The 20733-nt window shown below is 39.5% G+C and overlaps 1 protein-coding gene across 1 annotated transcript in view; it reads right to left on the reverse strand.

Moving 5' to 3' along the window:
* Positions 1-1652: 1652 nt before the first annotated feature.
* F5 (coagulation factor V) overlaps positions 1653-20733 on the reverse strand; it is a 75869-nt gene continuing 56788 nt past the window's right edge. The window contains exons 15-25 of the mRNA XM_008525550.2: positions 19777-20013; positions 18428-18638; positions 15708-15887; positions 13741-13857; positions 12798-12869; positions 11744-11847; positions 11130-11285; positions 8718-8862; positions 6570-6721; positions 3658-3840; positions 1653-1947 (exon numbers count right to left, since the gene is read on the reverse strand). Coding sequence (XP_008523772.2) covers positions 1801-1947; positions 3658-3840; positions 6570-6721; positions 8718-8862; positions 11130-11285; positions 11744-11847; positions 12798-12869; positions 13741-13857; positions 15708-15887; positions 18428-18638; positions 19777-20013 — 1704 coding nt within the window. The 3' untranslated portion in view covers positions 1653-1800. The remainder of the gene's footprint in view (positions 1948-3657; positions 3841-6569; positions 6722-8717; positions 8863-11129; positions 11286-11743; positions 11848-12797; positions 12870-13740; positions 13858-15707; positions 15888-18427; positions 18639-19776; positions 20014-20733) is intronic.

Raw genomic sequence — 20733 nt, forward strand, 5'->3', positions numbered from 1 at the left:
GGATGTGTTAATTAATTAACACGATGGTGGGAATCATTTCACAATGTATAAGTATATCAAATCATCATGTTGTACATTTTAAATATACTTCAATTTTTCAATTATACCTCAAAAAAGCTGAAAAAAATTTTTAAAATAAAAAAAGAAAGCCAATGTTTTGTGGATGTTTGAAGCTCCTGTATGCATTCACAGGGCTCACCCTACCCATAGGTGCAATAGGTAACTCTGGTAGTTAGTCTCTAGAGAGGCTCCCAATGAATTACGCCTCCTGGTAGGCACACCCTTGTGTAGTTCCATCCTACATGGAGTCTAGGCTGGCCTGTGACTTGTGTTAACCAATAGGAAGCAGCAGAACTGAGACTGTGCCAGTTCTGGGCCTAGCCTTAAAAGGAATGGTAGCTTCTGCTTCTTACCTCCTAAATACTTGCTGCTGGGAGCCTGAACCACCCTACAAGATGTTTAGCTGTCCTTTTGGAGACACCAAATGGACAGACCACATGGAAGCCATGTAATGAGGGGAGAATCTGAAACTACTTGAAGAGGGAGAGGGGACCAGGTGTCCCAACATTCAGTTGAGCCTCTTGATGCCTCTGGCTACAGACATTGTTTGACTATAACATCGCTAGAGGCCCCAAATGAAGCCAGCAGTAAAACCGCCCAGCTGAGCCCAGTCGGCCTACAGAATCATGAGAGAGAATAAATTTGTCATTGTTTTAAACACTAAGTTTTGGGGTGGTTTGTTCCAGAAAAATAGAGTGCCTCACCGGTGACTGTTTATTCCTTGTGACTTAAACAATGCCAGAAGGCTACCTAGTCTCACAATGTCTATAGGATCATTGGATGCCAAGTTCCCAGGGAACTGAGTGCTGAAAGGGGAAGTTGCTGAGGAAGGGAGAAGAGGAGGTTGGGGCCACAGAGAGAAGGGCACTGAAAGAGAACTTTAACTGCTTGCCAGTTTGGCCAGGGGCCTGTTCTAGCAGGAACAGCTGCATTTGGGCCAAGCGTTCCAGTGCTCTGTTTTATATGTATTAGCTTTCCCTTAGGTGAACCTATGTTTTGAAACAGCTAGAATGAAGCCAGGGTTATACATTGAGTTCTGCCATAGTTATTCTGGTTCTGTTCCATGGCTAATGACACTAATATTGAACATCAATATGTGCAATCAGTTCCAAGGCAGACCAGGCCAGATTCACAAGTCCAACAGGACTACTGAAAATGTGCTAATTGTATCTTTACTCATGGAGGGTCAGAAAAACAATTGTCATGTAGGTAAGACAGGGTATTCTAAGCACTTGTCCTTTCATATGGTAAGATTGTTTTCTTCTCCAGTGTCAAAAAAAACAAACCATTTAAAAATCTTGTTTGTTTCCTTTACTCTTAAATCATATCTCTTTCAAAGAAAATGTAGGCGTAAAAGCTATCCAGGTCTATAAATGGTTTAAGAAAGTAATATCTCTTATTAATGTGCATAGCACTTAAAAGAACTATAATGAAGCATGTTAACTACATAAATATTACTTTATATAGCACTTTTAATCATTGTGAAAGATAAGCTATTTTCTTGTTGGTTCTTGATATTTTCCCATTTATATTCAAATTAATGCAGAAATAATAATCATCATCCCACTTAATAGTAGCAAAGTTACATCATAAAAGTTTCATATATAAAATTTTATTCTCTAACAGAAAAAAGGGAAATAGTGGAAAATTATTAATATTTAAAATAGCTATAAAATACCTTGCCTAGTCTAATTGGTTTGATATCTTTAAGAGTCCCTCTATCTTTTTGAATATTCAATTCTAGTAAGTATCACAGCCAAAGAGTTCCAGGCGAAGTGCAATACTTTGATTCCATGTTTTTGGAATGATTCGGATAAACCTGGAAATGATTGGTGGGTTGAAAAAGTTCTTCACATGTCCTTTGATATTAGTATTTCCTTCAAAAATCTGAAAGCAAAATATGAGAAAATCTTTAATGATGGTATAATGGGTATAAAAATCTTACAGATAATTTTTTTTATCCTTTTAGTTCAAACCGAGGGCATCAAGGAACACATACAACATTATTACAAAGTTGATCTTAGATCAATTATGAAATCACACTCCAGTCTCTTTAGAGATTTCACCTCACCAGTTATCTGAGTTGAATTAGGGAATAATAAAGCAATCTGACATGGTGCTGTGGAGCAGCTGCAAAGCCATCTCTGCCCTTTGCCCCTTTGTAGTTGTGTGACTTTGAGCAAGTTACTCATATTCTCTGATTCCCCATTTCCTCATTGGCAAAATAGGGATAATAAAATTTTACCTCACGGAAGTTGTTGTAAAGATTAAAAAATGTCTGTAAACATATGACAAGTGCTTAGTAAATGCCAGATAGTGGACACCAATAAGTGGTTAACTATTACTAACATTTAAAATAAAATGCAACCATGCACTTTTATTTATCCTTTTTGGCACATGCCCTATGTCCTCAACTAAACTACGTTTTACGCCTTTTTTTCATCCTCAGCAAATCCCCAAGATTTATACACAGCAGAAGCTAAATCACTATTTGTTTATAACAATGATCCTTACCATGCTATGAGGTCATCTGGAACAGCAAGAAATATAACAAGCCAAACCAAAGAAACAAACAACCAACCCAGGGGTTTAAAAAGAAAGGGAGGTTCAAATTCATTTGAGATAAGTGCTGAGCCCACAGTGAGCCTTCAGTAAATGTCCATCCCCTTCTCCTGTGTTGCTCTTCCTACTGGTTTCATTCCTATTCCCATTCCCGGAATATTAGGCTCATCTACTTAGTGTTGCCTCTGGTAGCATTTTAAAGCCATATAACTGGGAATTTAGGAGTGTAATGGAGTAGTTCAACTTGCAGGAAATTATTCTCCTCATCAGTAAGGATAACAATTGTTTTCTGCTTAATAACAATATAACACTGAAAGTTTTATGGCCATGGGTATTTGATCATCATGAATAACAAGTATATCCAAGGCAACGCTAATGTAGTGGAAGGTTTTCTAGACCCTTGTTATGGACTGCATGTTTGTGTGCTCCCAAAATTCATATGGTGAAACCCTAACCCCCAATGAGATGGTATTAGGAGATGGGGCTTTGGAAGGTAATTAGGATTAAATTAGGTCATGAGGGTAAGGCCTCATGAGGGCCTCATGAGGGTATACACTTATAAAAAGAGGAGGAGATATGGCATCTCTCTCTCTGAGTGGAAGGCCATATGAGGGCAAAACCAGGAACCAGGTCCTCACCAAGAACTCTACTATGCTGGCACCATGATCTCCAGAACTTTGAGAAATGTTTGTTGTTTAAGTCACTCACTCTATGGCCATTCGATACAGCAACCCAAGCAGACTGAGAAAACCCCTTCACCATCTTTCTGAATCAGGACTAATTAAGCCTCACACCATCCACTGGTGTTTTGTTCTCACTATTTCACAGGAGGCTCAGTCAAAGCAGAAAGATAACGTGCATAGTCCCTCCCAAGACCAGGGACCTGCAGAGCCAAGATTTAGAAGACTTAAAAGAGATGGTACATGCCAGTGCATATTTGTCAAATGCAAAGAGCTATTTGCAAATGCAGGGTACTATTCTCATCATAGCACGGTTTTCAAATTGCATTCTTTTTGCCAAGATACCACCCCGTACCTTGTCCACCATCGAGGCTTTCTGCCTGTAAGGTTTCCATTCCTCTCCCTGGTCACTGTAGTGAATGGCGTAGCTCTTTACATACATTTCAGAGGACAAAGACTTGCAACCCTGTGTTACAATTGCAGTTATCTTCTTGATTTTGAGCAGATCAATTTGTAACCACTGTTGGTTGTTGTTTGCCTGTGAAAATGATAAGAACACATGGATAAGACAGATATTAAAACCTTTGCTTTTTTAGACCAACATACACAAAAATGCACAGAGCTCACAAGGATTTCTTTTCCATCTCATCCCTTAGGATTCCCTGTCTCCTGGAAGCCTTCCCTGTCCCTTCTGGTTTGTTGTCACAGCACATATATAAACTTCTACTGGAGTATTTCACACATCATACAAAAATTAGTTGTTTACTTTTTTGTATCCCTTATTCTTTGAGGGCAGGGACTGGCTTAGTTTTGTTTCCAGGTACTTGCCACAATGCTTGCACACAGTTGGTGTTCAACAAATATTGCTGAATGAATAAATGAATGAATTTTACTTAAGAAAAAACATTAAATTTCTAAATTATCTGGAAATATTATTCTCTTAAACAAGTTTGTTAAATACTATGATGACATTTCTGACAGGTTATCTGGGACAGAATTTGATAGTATCCTATCTTTATTTAACTTATTTTAGAAAAGTCCTACTTCCCTTTCCATTGCTAATGTCAAATAGGAGAAATAGTCCAATTTCTTCTTTTCCGATATTTCAAATAAATATAATACTTGAGAGACTGAATAAAGCTATACCTAGGGCTTGATACGGCATAGTGATTATCCTGTCTCTGGCCTAACAAAACGCCTAATCACATGTTTGGTGATATGCACTTGGAGAAAGAGGATCAGAAGGACTAATTGAGTTTTGGAGTAATCTGAGATAAATTTTCACCTTTGGGAGATTTATCATGCCCCACAGTCAATTCTGTGTGAAATAATGAATATTGATATATTTCCTCAACATCACTCGTGTATGTGTATATATGTATACACATATGTATATATATGCATATAGTCACGTGCTATATGTATTTTTAAAGCAAATTAATCAAATTAAAATGATTGCATTAGGAGACTTTTTGTTAATTGAGTAACATCCTCTAGTGATATCTGGTGGTATCTTAGTGTGTCTTCAAATCAAGGTTGTACTAGTGATACAGAGTATAGATAACTAGAGGAGTTTTGTAGGCATAAAAGAGGTAGAGACCCTCAGTCTGCATGAAGGCCAGCATACTGGCTTAGATTTTCAGCCTCTCCAAAGAGACCCTATAAAGCCATTTCATACTTATAGAAGTTTAAGTGAAACAAATAGTTTTGACCTAAAATTCCAGATTTAAAATGATAGCATTAAAACTTAAAATTAGCATTTAATATTTGGAGTCTTTATTATATCACAAGGACTAAGAGCAAATTATATACAGAGCAAATTGTTTTTAAAGGCTGTAAAACAGAGGGTAGGGTGACAAAGTTATTCCATGAACAAGTCTAAAGGGTCATTTGGGAAAGAGTTAGATGACATCTTCTCTCTTTAACCTTTTCTTATTTTATTTATATTATATAAATATAATGTAATATAAAATTATTACTTTTATTATTTTAACTCAGTCTCCCCCTCTGCAAAATTGCAAAATGAGGTGTTTGGGTTGTTTCAAATGATGAAAGTAACACTGACCTGTTTATTGGGAGAATGGGATTCCCGATTCTGCCACCAGACTAACCTAAAATTATTTAAGCTCCTTTGTGTTTAGACTTCAAGGGAAAAGCATGCACCAGATACTTGGTAAAATCCCTTGCCATTCCAATGTTCTGTGATTCTATGATGGGCCAGAAATGAGGCACCAACATTGCTTCCCAAGACTATCTGTATCGGGTCCAAGCTCTTCTATTTACTCCACTAGCGCCATACTTCCCTTTTCCTTTCTGGTGGCATAATTTGAGAACAGGACATGGAATTCTAGAGATTCCAGGGAATTGGAATGTAGGCATGTTAAGGGAGGAAGTTGGGAGGATAGAAAATAGGGAACTTGGGTTAAGTTGGTTGACAGGATCATTCTCACATCTGATGCCATTCTGACTTCTCAAGTCAGTTGAAGGAAGAAAAATGAGTCAATAATTAACAGTTATTCTAAAATAAGTTACCTGAATTACTCAGTGGGCTAATATCAGGGGCAATATAACTCTCTGGAAGATGTTTATTAAACTTAGATCACTGATTTTTAACCCTGGTTTTGCAGAATTTTACCATGCCTCCGGTTGTCTAAGGGAATGTCACACAGTTCTCAAAAAATGAGATCAAAAAAATTTAAATGGCCTTAAGAAAATGAAAAATGTTACTAAATTCTGGAAGGTGAGGGGAGAAGAACACAAGATGTTGCAAATCTAAATCATTTATCACTAATAGAAGTTGTCTCAATCAGGAGTCAGCAAACTACAGACCAAGGGCCAAATTTGTCTCACTGCCTGTTTTTGTAAATAAAGTTTTATTGGAACATAGCCATGCTCATTCATTTCCCTGTTGTTTATGGCTGCTTTCCTGCTACAATAGCTGAGTTAAGTAGTTCTGACAGAGAATGTATCGCCCAAAGCCTAAAATATTTATGATCTGGCCCTTGCAGAAAAACGTTTGCCCACCCCTGGTCTAAATCAAGGCTAGACCAAGAACCACAGAGATGATAAATAACTTCTCTCTGAGCCAAAGTTAGAGCTAAAGCTATCAAGTCAATAGACATCCTAGGTTCTCAGACCTAGGATCTTAATCTGCAGAAACAGGAGGTGATACTCTTGCTTCCCAAGCCCCCGTATCCCCTGTAGTAAGGACCTTTGTTTTCTACTAGAAGGCTGAGGGAACTCCATTCATAGTAGGGGATGTTTCACCTTGGCTTGCCAGGCATTCACACGGCCCTGGGCATTAAGGCGGGCATAGAAGGGTTCCCAGTAATCGCCCCACCAAGATTTTTTAAATGACGATGCTGTGATTTGCTTGTTTCCTATCTTTCCACTTTCCATACCCAGTGGCGTGGAGCATCCTGTCAAGAGAAAAGTAATGTGATTAATTAAGCACCACTGATATTCCCCATGTGACGGTTTGTACTGCAGAGGAGACAGGAAATAATTACTACTAAGTAACAACAAAAACAGCTATCACAACATGAACAGTTATCAACCAAGTGCCAACCTCTTTTTCAGGCTTTACATGTATTATCAAATGTTCCTAATTATCTCCATTTTACAAACAAGGAAACAAAAGACAGCAAGAAAAAGTAACTGGCCTAAAATAACATGACTAGAAGAATCAGCAACTAAATTTGAGCCCAGGCAGTCTGACACAGAATACCGTGTTCTAAATATCTAACCCATTTCTCTCCTTGAGTGTCATGGAAACTTCTGTTTTTGCTTTGAGATAGATAATAACTCCTAAACTATATAGGTATATAAAAGCATACTCTATTTCTTCTTCTAACAAAAACTACAAAGAAGAAGATACAGTGGACCCTTGGTAGTCACATTTAATATTTATTTTCAACCCTTTGAGGGTGATCCATATTATGCACCCTTTAGAATTTTGTCAAGGCATGAATTTGAATGTCATAGGCATCAAGGCTGATCTGTGAGTGTAAGAAACACAGCTAGTGAGTGAGCCCAACTGGCTGCCCATCATCTCTGTGACACTTTGTTCTTGCTAGGAAATCATGCAAACATTTTCTTGAAGTGTTACCTTACTTTATCCATGAAAAAAAAACAACCTTAAAAAGAAGAAAGCCTACTGCTAATTTTAATTATACAAATATCAAGAAAGTGAGGCGATTTAAAAAAAGGAATGCTTCTTGTATAGAAAATAGCTGTTTTAAATAGATTAACAGAGTAGAATATCACATTTTAGGGTACCTTGCCTCTATGATCTGAATTAACTGCCATTTACATCATAGGAAAGTAAAAAACAATGATTTTTGGAGCTGTTTCAAGGAGTGCTCCCGCCTGTATAAAATTTGCATTTTATATGGGAGATATTAAATACCACTGCTATCTGGCATTGGCAAAGTGCCCATATCCATATCTGTCATGAATATCAGGAGTATACTTTCCCATTATTTACTTTGATAAGAAACTGATTCCAAAGTTCAGCTACTTTCTCCACTGTGAAGCATGACTTCTTCCCTCCACCCTGAGAGAAGGCTCCCCAACAGGTGTGCCACAACAACTTTCAGGTGTGCCTATGTATTGTTCCCTCTCCCACCTCAGTCCTTGAGCAGACAGGTGGGGCCTGGAAGAGCCACATGCTGGATTCAATTGCTTCATTCTTTTACCCTAGACTGCTAGACAGGTGTTGTCTTCTATATATGTGTTTTGAGAGAAAAATTTTGGAAAGTACTGCTTTAAGAGTCAGAGAAGGAGAATAGTTGATAAGACTCTTAAACATCCTTGTTATATATGGTAGAATTTTATGATGGCCATTTATGGTTACCTGGATTTATTTATACCACAAGTCACATTACATCCCCTGAAAAATAGCGGCTTACACAGAAAAGACTTGCGTATCTACAGAGGGTGTGAAACAGAATATACAGTACAATCAAGGTTTCAGGAAGTTGGGAAGCAGATTTATATTTCAAAAACATTCATTGAACAACACATATATGCCAATAATGTTGCTATCTACTTTCATTACATTAAAGTCTGAGTGACCTGGAGGACTTTGGAAAGTCATATTTAGTTTGACTCTCAGTTCTTATTGAAAAGGGCTGATGGAGGTCATTCTGAACTGGGGCTCTTCCTTGGAGGATCAGGGCAGTGTCCATATCATCCAGGCTCTGTTCAGAGAGATGGTGCCTGTTCTCTGGCTGGTAGAACCAGTCTCAGTCTAGGTCACAGCGAGAGTTTACCTGAGTGGAACTCCTTTTCACAAAGGTTTTTCTAGGAGCCTAAGTCATTGAAGAGAACTAAAGATTCCACCCATTCTCCCATACCTCCCAAATCCTGATTCTCTGAGCTGCAGCGAGGAAATAGTGTCTATTTGTTCCTTACCGTTAACCTCACAACCTTGCAGCTCCAATCGAAGGGCAGGTTTGTTATTGCATCTAGTTGGAGAGATCCTTATATATCTAGCCACAATAGGTGGGTCAAACTGATTCTCTTTTATTGTAGAGGCATCTGAATTGCCATCAAAATACTAGAGGAAAAGAGGAAAGCTTAGTTATATAACAATTCTTTATAAAGTGATTTTATACTAAAATTTTGATCTAATTTAATATTATAATAAGTTTTCACATGGTCTGAACCAAATCAGTTTGGTCTTAAAAAATAATTGGGGCTACTTGCACTTCAGGAAGATGGAATAGATGTACTTTGCCCTATTCCTCTTGCTAAGTACATCCAAAAGCATAAGAAGACTCTGAAAGGTGGAGAGAAGGAGGCAGGCTTCCTAAGGTTCTTGGGGCCCAAGGAGCAACATGGTGGTGGGTTCCTGGGTTTTCTTTTTACCTCATATATCACAGACTTGGACGTGAAGAAGCCAGCCACCAGGATACACCAACGGGTACAGACAAAAGAAGCCCCAGCAAAAGCCTGATTTCTCTAGCCTCAAGACCAGGAAAGTGCAGCCTAGCAAGACAGAAAACTTCTAGACAATAAATTGCTCTACTTCAAGCCAAACACCATAGAAAATACTGTGGCCCCTTCTGCACCCACAGCAGCAAAGGTTACGTGGGGAGCCTAGTTTTCCATGCACTTGAGACTCTAACAAGTCACCACAACACCATCACTGGGGTTGTGTCAGAGAAGGCCCAACAGGGTCCCAAGACTTTCATCCCCTCCAGCCCCTAATAAGGCTTCTACTCCTTCAGTGTCCGTGGAGACCATCCCATCCCCATCCAGCTGCAAAAAGGAGCAGTCCGCTCTTAGGTGTCAATGGAAGAAGCTGAGTGGGAAACCTGGACTTCAACCTCCACGTGGCAGTAACAAGGCTGTGCCCCATCCCCTTTCCCTGCCAGAATAGTGTCAAAAGAGCCAGCTAAAACAGAAGATAAGAACAGAATCAGCAAGATTGAAAACAGAAAAGCAATAGATAAAAGCAATGAAACAAAGAACCAGTTCTTTAAAAAGATCAAAAAAACTGGCAAATCTCTAGCAAGACTGTCAAAGCAAGAAGAGAAGAGATGCAAATTACCAATATCAGAAATGAAATAGGCAAGATCACTACAGACCCTGCAGACATCAAAAGGATAATAAAAGAATACTACAAACAATCCTATGCACATAAATTTAACAACTTGGAGGAAAAGGATCGATTTACTGAAAAACACAGATTGTCCCAACTCACCCAATATGAAATAGATAATTTGAATAGCCTGTAACTATTGAGGAAATTGAATTTGTAATTTTAAAATTCCAAGAAAAGAAATCTCCTAGTCCACATGGTTTCACTGGTGATTTCTGCCAAATGTTTAAAGAATTAATGTCAATTCTAGACAGTCTCTTCCAGGAAATAGAAAAGCATGCTTCCCAATTTTTGAAGCTAGTATTACTCTAATATCGAAACCAGAAAAAGACAGTACAAGAAAAAAAAGACACACCAACATCCCTCATGAATATAGATGCAAGAATCTTTAAACTATGGACTCTAATTGTCATCTGAATTCCCCCTCCAATACTGATTAGTAAGAACCATAATTTAAGATTTTGTGATCTGTTCTAAGGTCTAGGGCAAATAATTTGTTACTAGCAATAGCTAACTGATAATATAGAAAATAGCAAAATAACAAACTACTTACAGAAAAAATGAAACAGATTCAAGGTTATCAGTATGATAATGGCAGACTGACCCCTTGCATTCAGATAGCTTTCTTTGGAAAATGGGAGAGGGGAGAAGGGGAACAGTTGTGGCTGGTACAGTTGGGTCCTTGGGAATAAGCCTGGCTGAACCCCTGGAAGATCCAGCAGAGGAATGTTACTCCTCAGGCATGGCAGCAAAGGAAGCCTGAAATCACATTGCCTCAGAACGTTATTGGCATTAACATTACTATTCCCTTCAGGTACAGTGGAATAAAGAACAAAATAAAATGTAAAAGTTAGTAAAATAAAAACTCTTAGTGGCCGATTTTTAGCTTGAGCTCCTTAAGGCACAAGACTAAGTATTCTACTTCGCTGTGCACCATCTGCCAATCTGAGAAGTCTAGGCATTTATTTTGATGATAAAGTGACTTTTTTCAAGTTTTGTGGAGTTTTCAAATTTCAGAAGTCAGGCTTATCGCTTTAATTTGTAATATATAGAGCTATCATATTACCACCTTCCTCCATAAGACCCTAAGAAAGCCATTCATATTTCTAACACCCTTTGAATAATTTTAAAAGGTATTTTTAAAAAAGATATTGTCATGGACATGGTCATGGTAACTTTAGGCTGATTCTTGAGACTCAGAAAGAAACATGCACACAGACCATCACATTCTTTGCGCTGTTTCCTTTGAAGATCTGCCAGTTTGTCTGGTCAGAGCTGTAGGCCACATAGAACTCGGTGGTGTAGTAAGACTTCAGGTAGTGTTTGGCTCCTTGGGTCTGGATCCCTGTTAATAGGACTTCCCTTTGCATGTCCACCTGCAATATAGCAAAGCCATAAACAGAACTGTCCTTGTCAACAAGCTATACACTGCCTTAATTCATTGTACAACCAGCTTTCTTTAGAACTGAAGAGCCAACACCTAAGATCTTAACAAACTAATAAAATGGCTAGATGCAATCCATATTTGAGCACAGAGTACCTGGACATGAATCCAAGCTCAATCACTAGCTAGCTGTGTGTGACTTTGGGAAGTTAGTTAATCCCTCTGTGCTTTAGTTTTCTCATCTATAAAGTGGGATATTACTAGAACTAACCTCATAGGGGTCATTTTGAGTATGTGCTTAGAATAGTTCCTAGGATTAGCATTGTATTATTAAAATAGTAATTGCTATTTCCCTAACAACATTGCAAGAATAATAACAAGAAGAAATTATTACATCACTGTCATTTTTATTATTACAATAGCAGTAAATATCAGGTTAATAAGGCATACCTGGATCCAAGGTTTAGAGTCAGATTCCCTTGAAAGTTTTTCTGTGATCCAAGCATTATATGATCCGCCATTGTTTAATCTTGCTAATTTGGGCTCCCAATAACCTAAATTCAAAGGAAGGAAAAAATTTATTCTGAATTTTTAAAAAACATACAATAAATAGTTTCACAAGGGAGTTTAGTCCCAGAGGAAAACAAGATCCCTGGAGGACCTTCTGTTGCAGTTAGGAGACCAGGCGGTTGACACAGGTCTCAGCTACTAAATCAGTCCACGACAATGCAACTCAGCTTCAGTTCTGTGCTTGGTGAGCTAACCACCACCCCCACCCCTTCTTGCATACCAGTCGTGTTTATCTTTTTCTTGGGTATTTTGCTGTGGTTGCTGCTGAGTGTGCCAGCCCAACAGGAAGACATGGGAGGGATTTATGGGAGCCTCAAGATCACTTACAATTGACATCTAGATCTTGGGAAGGGCTTTGAGGCAGAATGAGGAAATTTAGGAGGATTTCCTGACACATAGTGGGCGATCAACAAAGTTTCTTGAATAAACGAATGTTTGGCACAGCAAAGGGCTCTGTTAATGGGGACTATAATACCCGGCCAATAAGACTTTGTGAATCTGGCTGGAATATTACATGTGTGATCAAACTTAGAATGGGGCTGAATGGGGAGAGTTTTGGAAAGGGACTCATGGTCATAAAAATAAGCTATTCATTCCTTGCCCAATCTCTGCTGAGAGGGTGGACTGCCTATGTAGAGAAACCAAGCATCCCTAGCCCTTGGTCTTCCCTGGGAGAGACTCTTTGGGAACATCATACACGAGAAGGGGTGGCAGTGATAAGGGGGTGCCAACAGGCTTTTAGTTCCTGCCATACTTCTTCCTCTACCAGATGAGCCCCAAATGCGGTTGCTTACTGTATTGCAATAGAGAAAAATCTAAAGAAGATCAATGACCCACAGATTCAACAGGCAGCATAGTCATGTATGGTTTTGCAGGCTATATACTGTACAATAGTAGGAGGTTACCTTTCACAGCCTATAATGCTACTACTTACTCATATAGTCAGAAGCCTTGATCTGAGAATCAGCTATGATACCAGTGCTTAATCCCATTGGCATCTTACATTCTAAAAAAAACCAGAACAATGAATAATTTTTGCTTAAAAAATACATATAAGAAAGCAAAAGCTCCATGGCTAGAGATTATACCTCTGGTGGGTCAGTAATTAGATATTTTCACCTACCTTGTGTGGAACTGACTTAAATATGTCTGATCATAAAATGGTAAATGCGCTAGCAAGAATGGTGCTTTAATAGAAATAGTGCCACCCTAAAGGAAAACAACTGAAATTCTGAGATGCAATTAGTTTTTAAACTGATTCCCATCTGCTTGTATCTTAAAATAAGACATTTTACAACATTAAGTACTGTCCCACATAACACTATGTTCTCAAGTTGGCCTGAAAGTTATAGGGTTATTTATGTCCTGATCACAAAAGGGAATACCAGCCATGGAGGTATCTGGATGTTGACACAGTGCTTGGTACTCAACAAATGCTTAATAAATGCTGGATGGATGGATGGATGGATGGATGAACAGATGGAAACTGTATTTCTAGAATACTGAAATGCCAAGTTCAATGACTTTCTCAGTCATTGTTGAATTCCTAGTATCTTTTCTCTCCTCTACTCCAGGAGTCTGGAGAATTTATTACATGCATTTTCTCATGGATCACAAATCATGAAAGAGGATGCTTTGTTTTGGTTCCCCAACTGAGAGGAATGCCTGTGGGTTGAACCATTTGGTTTAAGTTTCTTAGATGATTGATGTTTGCAGTATAATCAGACCATGGGTCAGAATGAAAGCAATTAGTGCTACAGACTATGCCTTGGTCATGTCAGAGTTCTCAGAATTGAATATTTCTAGTCTAAAAGTTGGTAGTATTCTAGTAGCAGGCACTCTCCTGCTAAAAATATCATGTGGCTCTTGGATGATACCTTTGTCTATGATGAGAAATGGAGTTTGCATCCCTGTTCTCTGGTTTTCTCCAACCTCTGTGCATAGGAGCCACCAGCCAGCTTTTGATGCCTTCATTTCAAGAGTTTTAAATGAACCTAAAGTAGAGAGTGAAGGGTAACATTACACACCCAAAGATTAACAAGTTAATATTGGTTGACAGCTATCAAAGAATCCTGAAATAAGAGGCTTTAGAATAGAACCTAAGAGCTATCCATTTTTATTGAGGCAGGCAGGACTAGAGGTGTAACAAACAGATCAAAACAAAACAAAGAAAACCACACACACATTACTAAAAATAAATTGCCCCAGGACTTAAAAAAATCTCCAACACTCCTCACTAGAAAGGAACTTTCATTTATTTAAATATAATGTTGCAAGTTAACCCATAAATAATACAGTTTTACAGTCCTAAGTATCAAAGCAACCTTGAATGATCCATCACTGGGCCTCAAAAATATTGTAAATATTTCCTTTCTTTATTTCACTAGTTTTTCTTTTTGATATAAGAAAATTAAAATAAAACATCCTCCTCCCATGTTTCGAATTTTCTACGACGTTTACATGTTTGGGTAGGGATGTACATAAATTGTTTCAGAGAATCACTGAAAGAGTGAGATTTCTGAAACCTCTGGTTATCCATTCTGGTATTTAATGTTACCCACTGCCAGTTAATACTTAAATTCTGCTGACTATAACTTGTGACCATTTCTCAGATTGTGAGTAAAAATTAATAGCTGATGGTCATCCTCCTCAAACACGCTAAAAAAGATCTCCAGCCTTCTACTCTCCAATGCGGATATTTAGGTTTGAAGATTTGGATGGGCCAACAGATCCCAGTTTCTCAGTGCTTCTCGCAGACTCATGGCAAGGATGACTGATCTGGTAACACTTGGTGAAAAGTGAGTGAGTTAGACCTAATCCCTTCTGTCCCTGATTTTAGTGGAGTGGGTTTTTATAGCTTAGTGAGTCACTGGCGTGTTTAAAATGAACAAGAACCCTCTTTTCCCCTACCCTTAACCAAAACAGGCCCATTTGGATTTCTGCGCCAAAGCAACTTCCCCATCCAAAGTCTTGTCAAGGGACTGCCTTCACTAGCTTCTCAGGTGGCGTTTGTGGAAGCTAGGCTACTTGGTAAAAATGCAGGCTCCTGGGCCCCTGCCCTAGATCTACCAGATCAAAGTCTCTGAGAGCAAAATCTCTGCCTTAGCAACTACATTTTCACTGGCTTCCTAGGTTTTTCTTATGCCCATTACAGTTGGAGAATCAATGGCATCTAGCACTGACATCCCTACTCACACACCTACAACACACCTGGATACACCTACAAGCAACTCATTGGTACGTAAAAACCCTTTTTGATGACTGTAGTTTTTTAAACCTTATCATTATTTTGTACAAGAAAAGCTCTAAATACTTTTATTATTCTTTAGCTTTTACAATCACTAAAATTTTTTTTTTTCCCTAAACAGTCCCATGAGTCAGTTTAAGATTAAGTTTCCTATAGTCACTTGCCCAAAGTATCAGGGAGGAGTAGAATTCAAGAACTCAAGAATCACAAAACCCTGGTAATTTTCTGACTTCCCTCCCAACAGAAAGCTTTAGCTGTCTCAGCCCTGTGGGATTCATTTTATAATCTGCTTAAGGCTTGGCCTGTGACACACAATGGCTTGGAAGAACCTGTGTTAGACGTGGCATCTCTGTAGAACCAAGTTAGGCCACGCATTGAGCCTGTGTGGTGCTGCAAACAGTGTATGCATTAGCTGACTTTTTTGTGCTCTATGTGCAGTTTTGGAATAGGCTTTGCCCAGGATCTAAGCCAGAATCCATGCTTCACCCCTTAGGAAGTAAATGCACAAGGAGAGAATGAAGGAGAGTTACAGATGCGAAGATTGCCTTCTCTTGCCATTTTTCAACAGGAACCTCTTTTCATTGCCCAGATCTTTACCAGGCAGAAGGGGCCAGACTCCTAACTGGTGCTGTTGAGTGCCATTTTCCAGCAAGGTCTGGCCATGAAAGTGAACGACATGAATGTCTCGGGAGCCGCCCATGTTCAGCAGGTGCAACCTCACCCGCTCTTGCTCGTACATTTTCAGGCCAGGCAAGTTGTAGATCATCCCATTAATGGCTGAAAGAACAGAGAGTTGCAATCAATTAAAAATCTGTGTACACCAGGAGAGAAGCTGGTAAGGAACTATGAGGCATCCCACTCACCACCTATCTTCCTTATTACTCTGCATGCCCAGGCCCACCAGGCATAGTAAGGGCCCACCATATGTCATACTATAGTGAGAAGCGTAATATCAAAGAGAACCACCAGCTCCTTCTCACACCAGCCTATAGCAGAAGTGCGGGTGAGCTCCCTTTCCAAGCAGTGTATCACTCTTCCCCTAGACTTAACTCTTCTGCTCTGTGCTTTACCCATTTATCTTTTACATTTATAGTATGAATTTTCCTTTTCTAGAAAAAGACAAAGACTAATATGAGCCAGATAAGTGATCTCCAGTGGTTAGAGGAAAGAGAGTAAGTAAGGGGATATGAACATGTCACCCTATGGCTTCCTTAATTCATACAGAGTTCCAAGCAAAATTAGGAAGTTGGACTTTCTCTTTGGTGTCACCAGCTACCACAGAGATTCATGTTTAGTCTCTCATTTGCACTATAGCTCCTCTGCCCCCTTCCCAGCTTAAATGTCTACAGTTCTCAGGCTTGATCCACTCTCCCCTCAGTGAAATACATGTGTGTTTTTTAAAGCACCTGATAGATTTGATCACCTTAAAAAAATAATACAAAATTTTAAGGATAAACTTTTGTGCCACCATGCATTTAACTGAGACTGAAGTGAGGGAACCAGGCAAGTGAATTTTTGGAGGGAGAGGAGTTGGGTACATTTTGGTACCCTTAAAATTCTATCAGGTATGGGAGTACCTATCTATACACTCATAACACCAGCCCTTAACCCCCTCATCCTAGTTTCTGTGTAAGAAATAGATCTCCTAAGAATGAAAAGGTCTCAAGTGATTATTAAATCAGAATTGCTAAACTGTTACATCAGGATATGGAAGTGAAGACTCCCAACATAGCGGGTGCTCAGTAAACATTTGATAAATTGAGCTGAGTGATGGGATTCATTCATTTATTCACTAGTTCAGCACATTTACTGAGCACAGACTGAAGAGGCCAGGCACTGAGCTAGAGGCTGGGGACTCAGGTGGTCTGCTTATCAAATACCCTGATAAATATTATGCCATGGGGATTACCAAATTATAGACACTTAGACTACAATACATTTAAAACTAAAACCGTACTGGATGCATTTTACTCTTTGAGGAATCAGGAAGCAGTGTATCAAGGGTGCTCAGCAGGCAAAGGGGATAGCCAAGAGACAGGTCTGTTTGATTCGGCAGCCTGTGCTTTCCCTCTAGATGGAGAGGTTGTCAGAAAGGTATGCTTCCCACTCCTGAGACCAAGCTCCGTGAGTGGAAAGGCCTAGAGATGGTGGGAGAAGAGAAGAGAAAGCTCTGCTTGGAGTCTATTGGTCAGCTCTCAGTTAACTCTATTCTAGACTGCTTGATAGAATCTTTTTAACCTTGTGTGATAAGCAGAATCCAGATGGTGGGGTTTTAGAGCAGATCATAAATCATATCGTTTGCCTTCTTCTATCCAGAAGTGTTTTTATAGGTGAGATCAGATTGTGTTCCACAAGAATAGAAGTTTAAAGAGGAAAATAAAGTAAAAAAGGGTAGCCTGAGTGTGTAAATGGGCTGCAGGAGGGAGAACAGACCTACTTAGCCTTGATGAGTGGCTGGGCGGGGACGCGGCAGTGAATTGGATGTTGTATATAATGTTTTTTTTTTATTCCTTAAGCAAGAGCAACTTTCTCCTTTCCTATTACACTGAATGACTGACCCATTACCCAAAGCACAGGTCCTTCCTGATCATAATTCACCTCCATTCATCAAACTCTGAAAACAGAGCTTATTAGTCTTCATTTTTTTTCCCTAATCCCTAAGTCATTCTCTATGTTGTTCACCAAACCCTAAATTGTGCCTTTCTCTAAAACTGTAATTCAGTTAACAATTTACAGACAAAATCCCTGAATGGATTTCAGAGTAGGTATGCTTTTCCCACTTTTCCACCCAAGTGCTCTCCTGCCACTCTTCTCCCATTACCTACCTACCCTGTTTCCTATCTTACTTTGTTCTCGTGTGCTTCAGAGGCCACCTGTGAACTACTGAGTGCCAGAACTGTTACAAACATTCCTATTTCAGAAAGTACACATGGGTGATCGCTTTTATATAAATACGTGTTCCCTTAGAGATCAAGAAACAGGTTTACTAACTGTTTAAATTGCAGAATAATGTGACTTCCTTTCCAATTTATGTTACTGACTGCGGCACCCTGGCTTTTTTGTTGGTTAGCTTGTCAGGGTTTGTTTTGCAGCAGCCTCCATGTGCTGTCTTTCAGGCCTTCTCTGCTCTCTGTTGCCTGCAGTGTCACCTGCCAAGCTACATCAGCCCTCTGAGACACTTAAGGACATAGTTTTAGTTGTAGCTCCTGGTTCCTCAGAAACATCTTGAGTCTAATCTTGTGAAGACCTAAAGGCAGGGTTCACTGTCACCCAGTGTGATTTAGTTCAGAGATTAGAGCAAAGTCAGAGGAATATACCATGAAACTCATGGGAGTTTTTTGCTCCTGAGGATGTGAGACTCCGAGACCTTTTGGGCTTCTTTTCATAGTACCAGCTCTTCTTTTCATCAAAGACCATAAAAAGTAAGACAAATTCTCTCATGTCCACAGGAATGTTGCTCTCCTTATGAAGTGTTCCTTTTTGGCAGATCAGAAGGGGGCCTATCAAGCCCGAATGGATATCTTTCTCCTGGAAGACAGTAAGAGCAAACTGCACATATTCTCTCTTCTCGGTATTGTCTTTGCTTTTCTGACAATCACTGATCACATAGAAGAGGAAATCTTCTTAGGGGATTTGAAATTGAAGATTATAAATGAATAGTTTAATAAGCCTGGATATTTATCATCTAATTCTATGGTATTCATATACCCTTCCTCTGATTAATCCTTTATCTCAGCATGGTAGTAATGAGGATGATGAGAATAATATTGATACTATAATAAATACTATTTATTGAGCATCTACTATTATATTTAATATTTTTCCTATAGTATCTTATTTAATTTTGACAACACTCCTATATGGTAAAAATAAATTCATTTATTGAGCAAATATTACCAAGTGCCTGCTACGGCTATGTACTGTTGTCTCATTTATTTTATTTTTTTTTGAGGTAGATTAGCCCTCAGCTAACATCTGCCACCAATCCTCTTCTTTTTGCTGAGGGAGGCTGGCCCTGAACTACCATCTGTGCACATCTTCCTCTACTTTATATGTGGGACACCTGTCACAGCACGGCTTGACAAATGGTGCCATGTCTGCACCTGGGATCCAAACTGGTAAACCCTGGGCCGCTGAAGCGGAACATGAGAACTTAATCTCTGTGCCACTGAGCCGGCTCCTGTTGTCTCATTTTTAACTTTGGAAACCAAGGCTGAGACAGGTCAAGTAACTTTCCTAGGGCCATGCAGTAAATTATAGGATAAGAATTGAAATCTAAGGCTGTGCTCTCTCTACTACGCCCAAAATGAAGGAGTCACGACTTTGCAGTTTTTTCATATAAAAAGAGCAGAAGAAAGCTAATACTTGTTCAAGGAAATTGCAAATAAACATCTTCCTCTATAAAGGCAGTCTCTCTAACTGGGGCTGGCCATTTAAATAATTTTCACTGCTCTACGCTGAAGAAACGTTCCTCTCTCGCAGTCACCTGAAGATCCGCTCCAGAGCCCCTGGTCACGGGAGCTGTGGATCCTTGCCCACGATCTTCACACATTCCTCACGGAAAGCAAGACAGACATTTGACAAGAAATAATCTTGACCTTGCCATTTTGTAGACTCAGGTTATAAGGTTAGGGGAATGACAAAATCTTTTGATGGATGTACCTACCGGGTTCACTGCTGAGTAGTAGGCCCAAGCGCGACAGGCAGAGCCAGGACTTTCTGGCCCTGATCGCTCAGTGGCATGCCACACATATGTATAACTGCTGTTTGGCTGAATAGCATTATCTTCCTTAAACCATTCAGGAGAGTCATCGTCATAAGTCTTTCCCTCTGATGATTTTTCATAGGAAAGCCCATGGGCATGAAGAGAATATGGTCTGGATGCTAAATTTTTAAAACGAACCTAGAAAAAAGAATGATCCACAAATATACTTAAGCTTAATGAAAATCCAAACCAAAAAATGTCAGCATTACATGCCAAAATGAATGGTTATCAAATTAGACCTAAGATATATTGAATGCTTACAATTGCAAAGTAACATGTATATTATTTCATCTAATTTTTACAGCCATCCTGTGAAACAGGACCTAAGTAGCTTACCCCAGAAACACCAAATCATGTTTCTTTTTAGAGTTGAAGCAAAAGTATTGACATTTTCTACCAATGAAATGATAATGAGAGGTGCTGCACATTTGCAGATGAAGGAAGCCTGGTTCCTGAACCAAGCTCACAATAAGCTTTCAACCTACTGATAAAGAGAGACCCGCACATGTGAATTCAAGTTAAAAATCTGGAGACAGAACGGAGTGGTATCAGCATCATGGTGGAGTAAGCCCTTCCCTTGGGCTCTCCCCTTTAAGATACAACCAAAAGGACATTCATACACCAACAGAGGACATGTACACATCACAAAAGACGTTTGAGAGACCCACGCAGCCATACGCCAGAAGGTGGTAGTGGGGCTGGATCCTCCAGAGGAAGTGAAAGCTGATCCACAGGAGCTCCACGGAGAGAGACAGGCCGCAGTGGCAGGAAGTGTGCAGGTGAAAAGGGCACCCTGCCCCTGCCTGGGACTCCAGCCCCAGAATCATCCAGAGCATGGTGTGGCGAACATGGTAGTGG

Source organism: Equus przewalskii, chromosome 23 (assembly GCF_037783145.1).
Source record: "Equus przewalskii isolate Varuska chromosome 23, EquPr2, whole genome shotgun sequence".
Taxonomy (NCBI): Eukaryota; Metazoa; Chordata; class Mammalia; order Perissodactyla; family Equidae; genus Equus; species Equus przewalskii.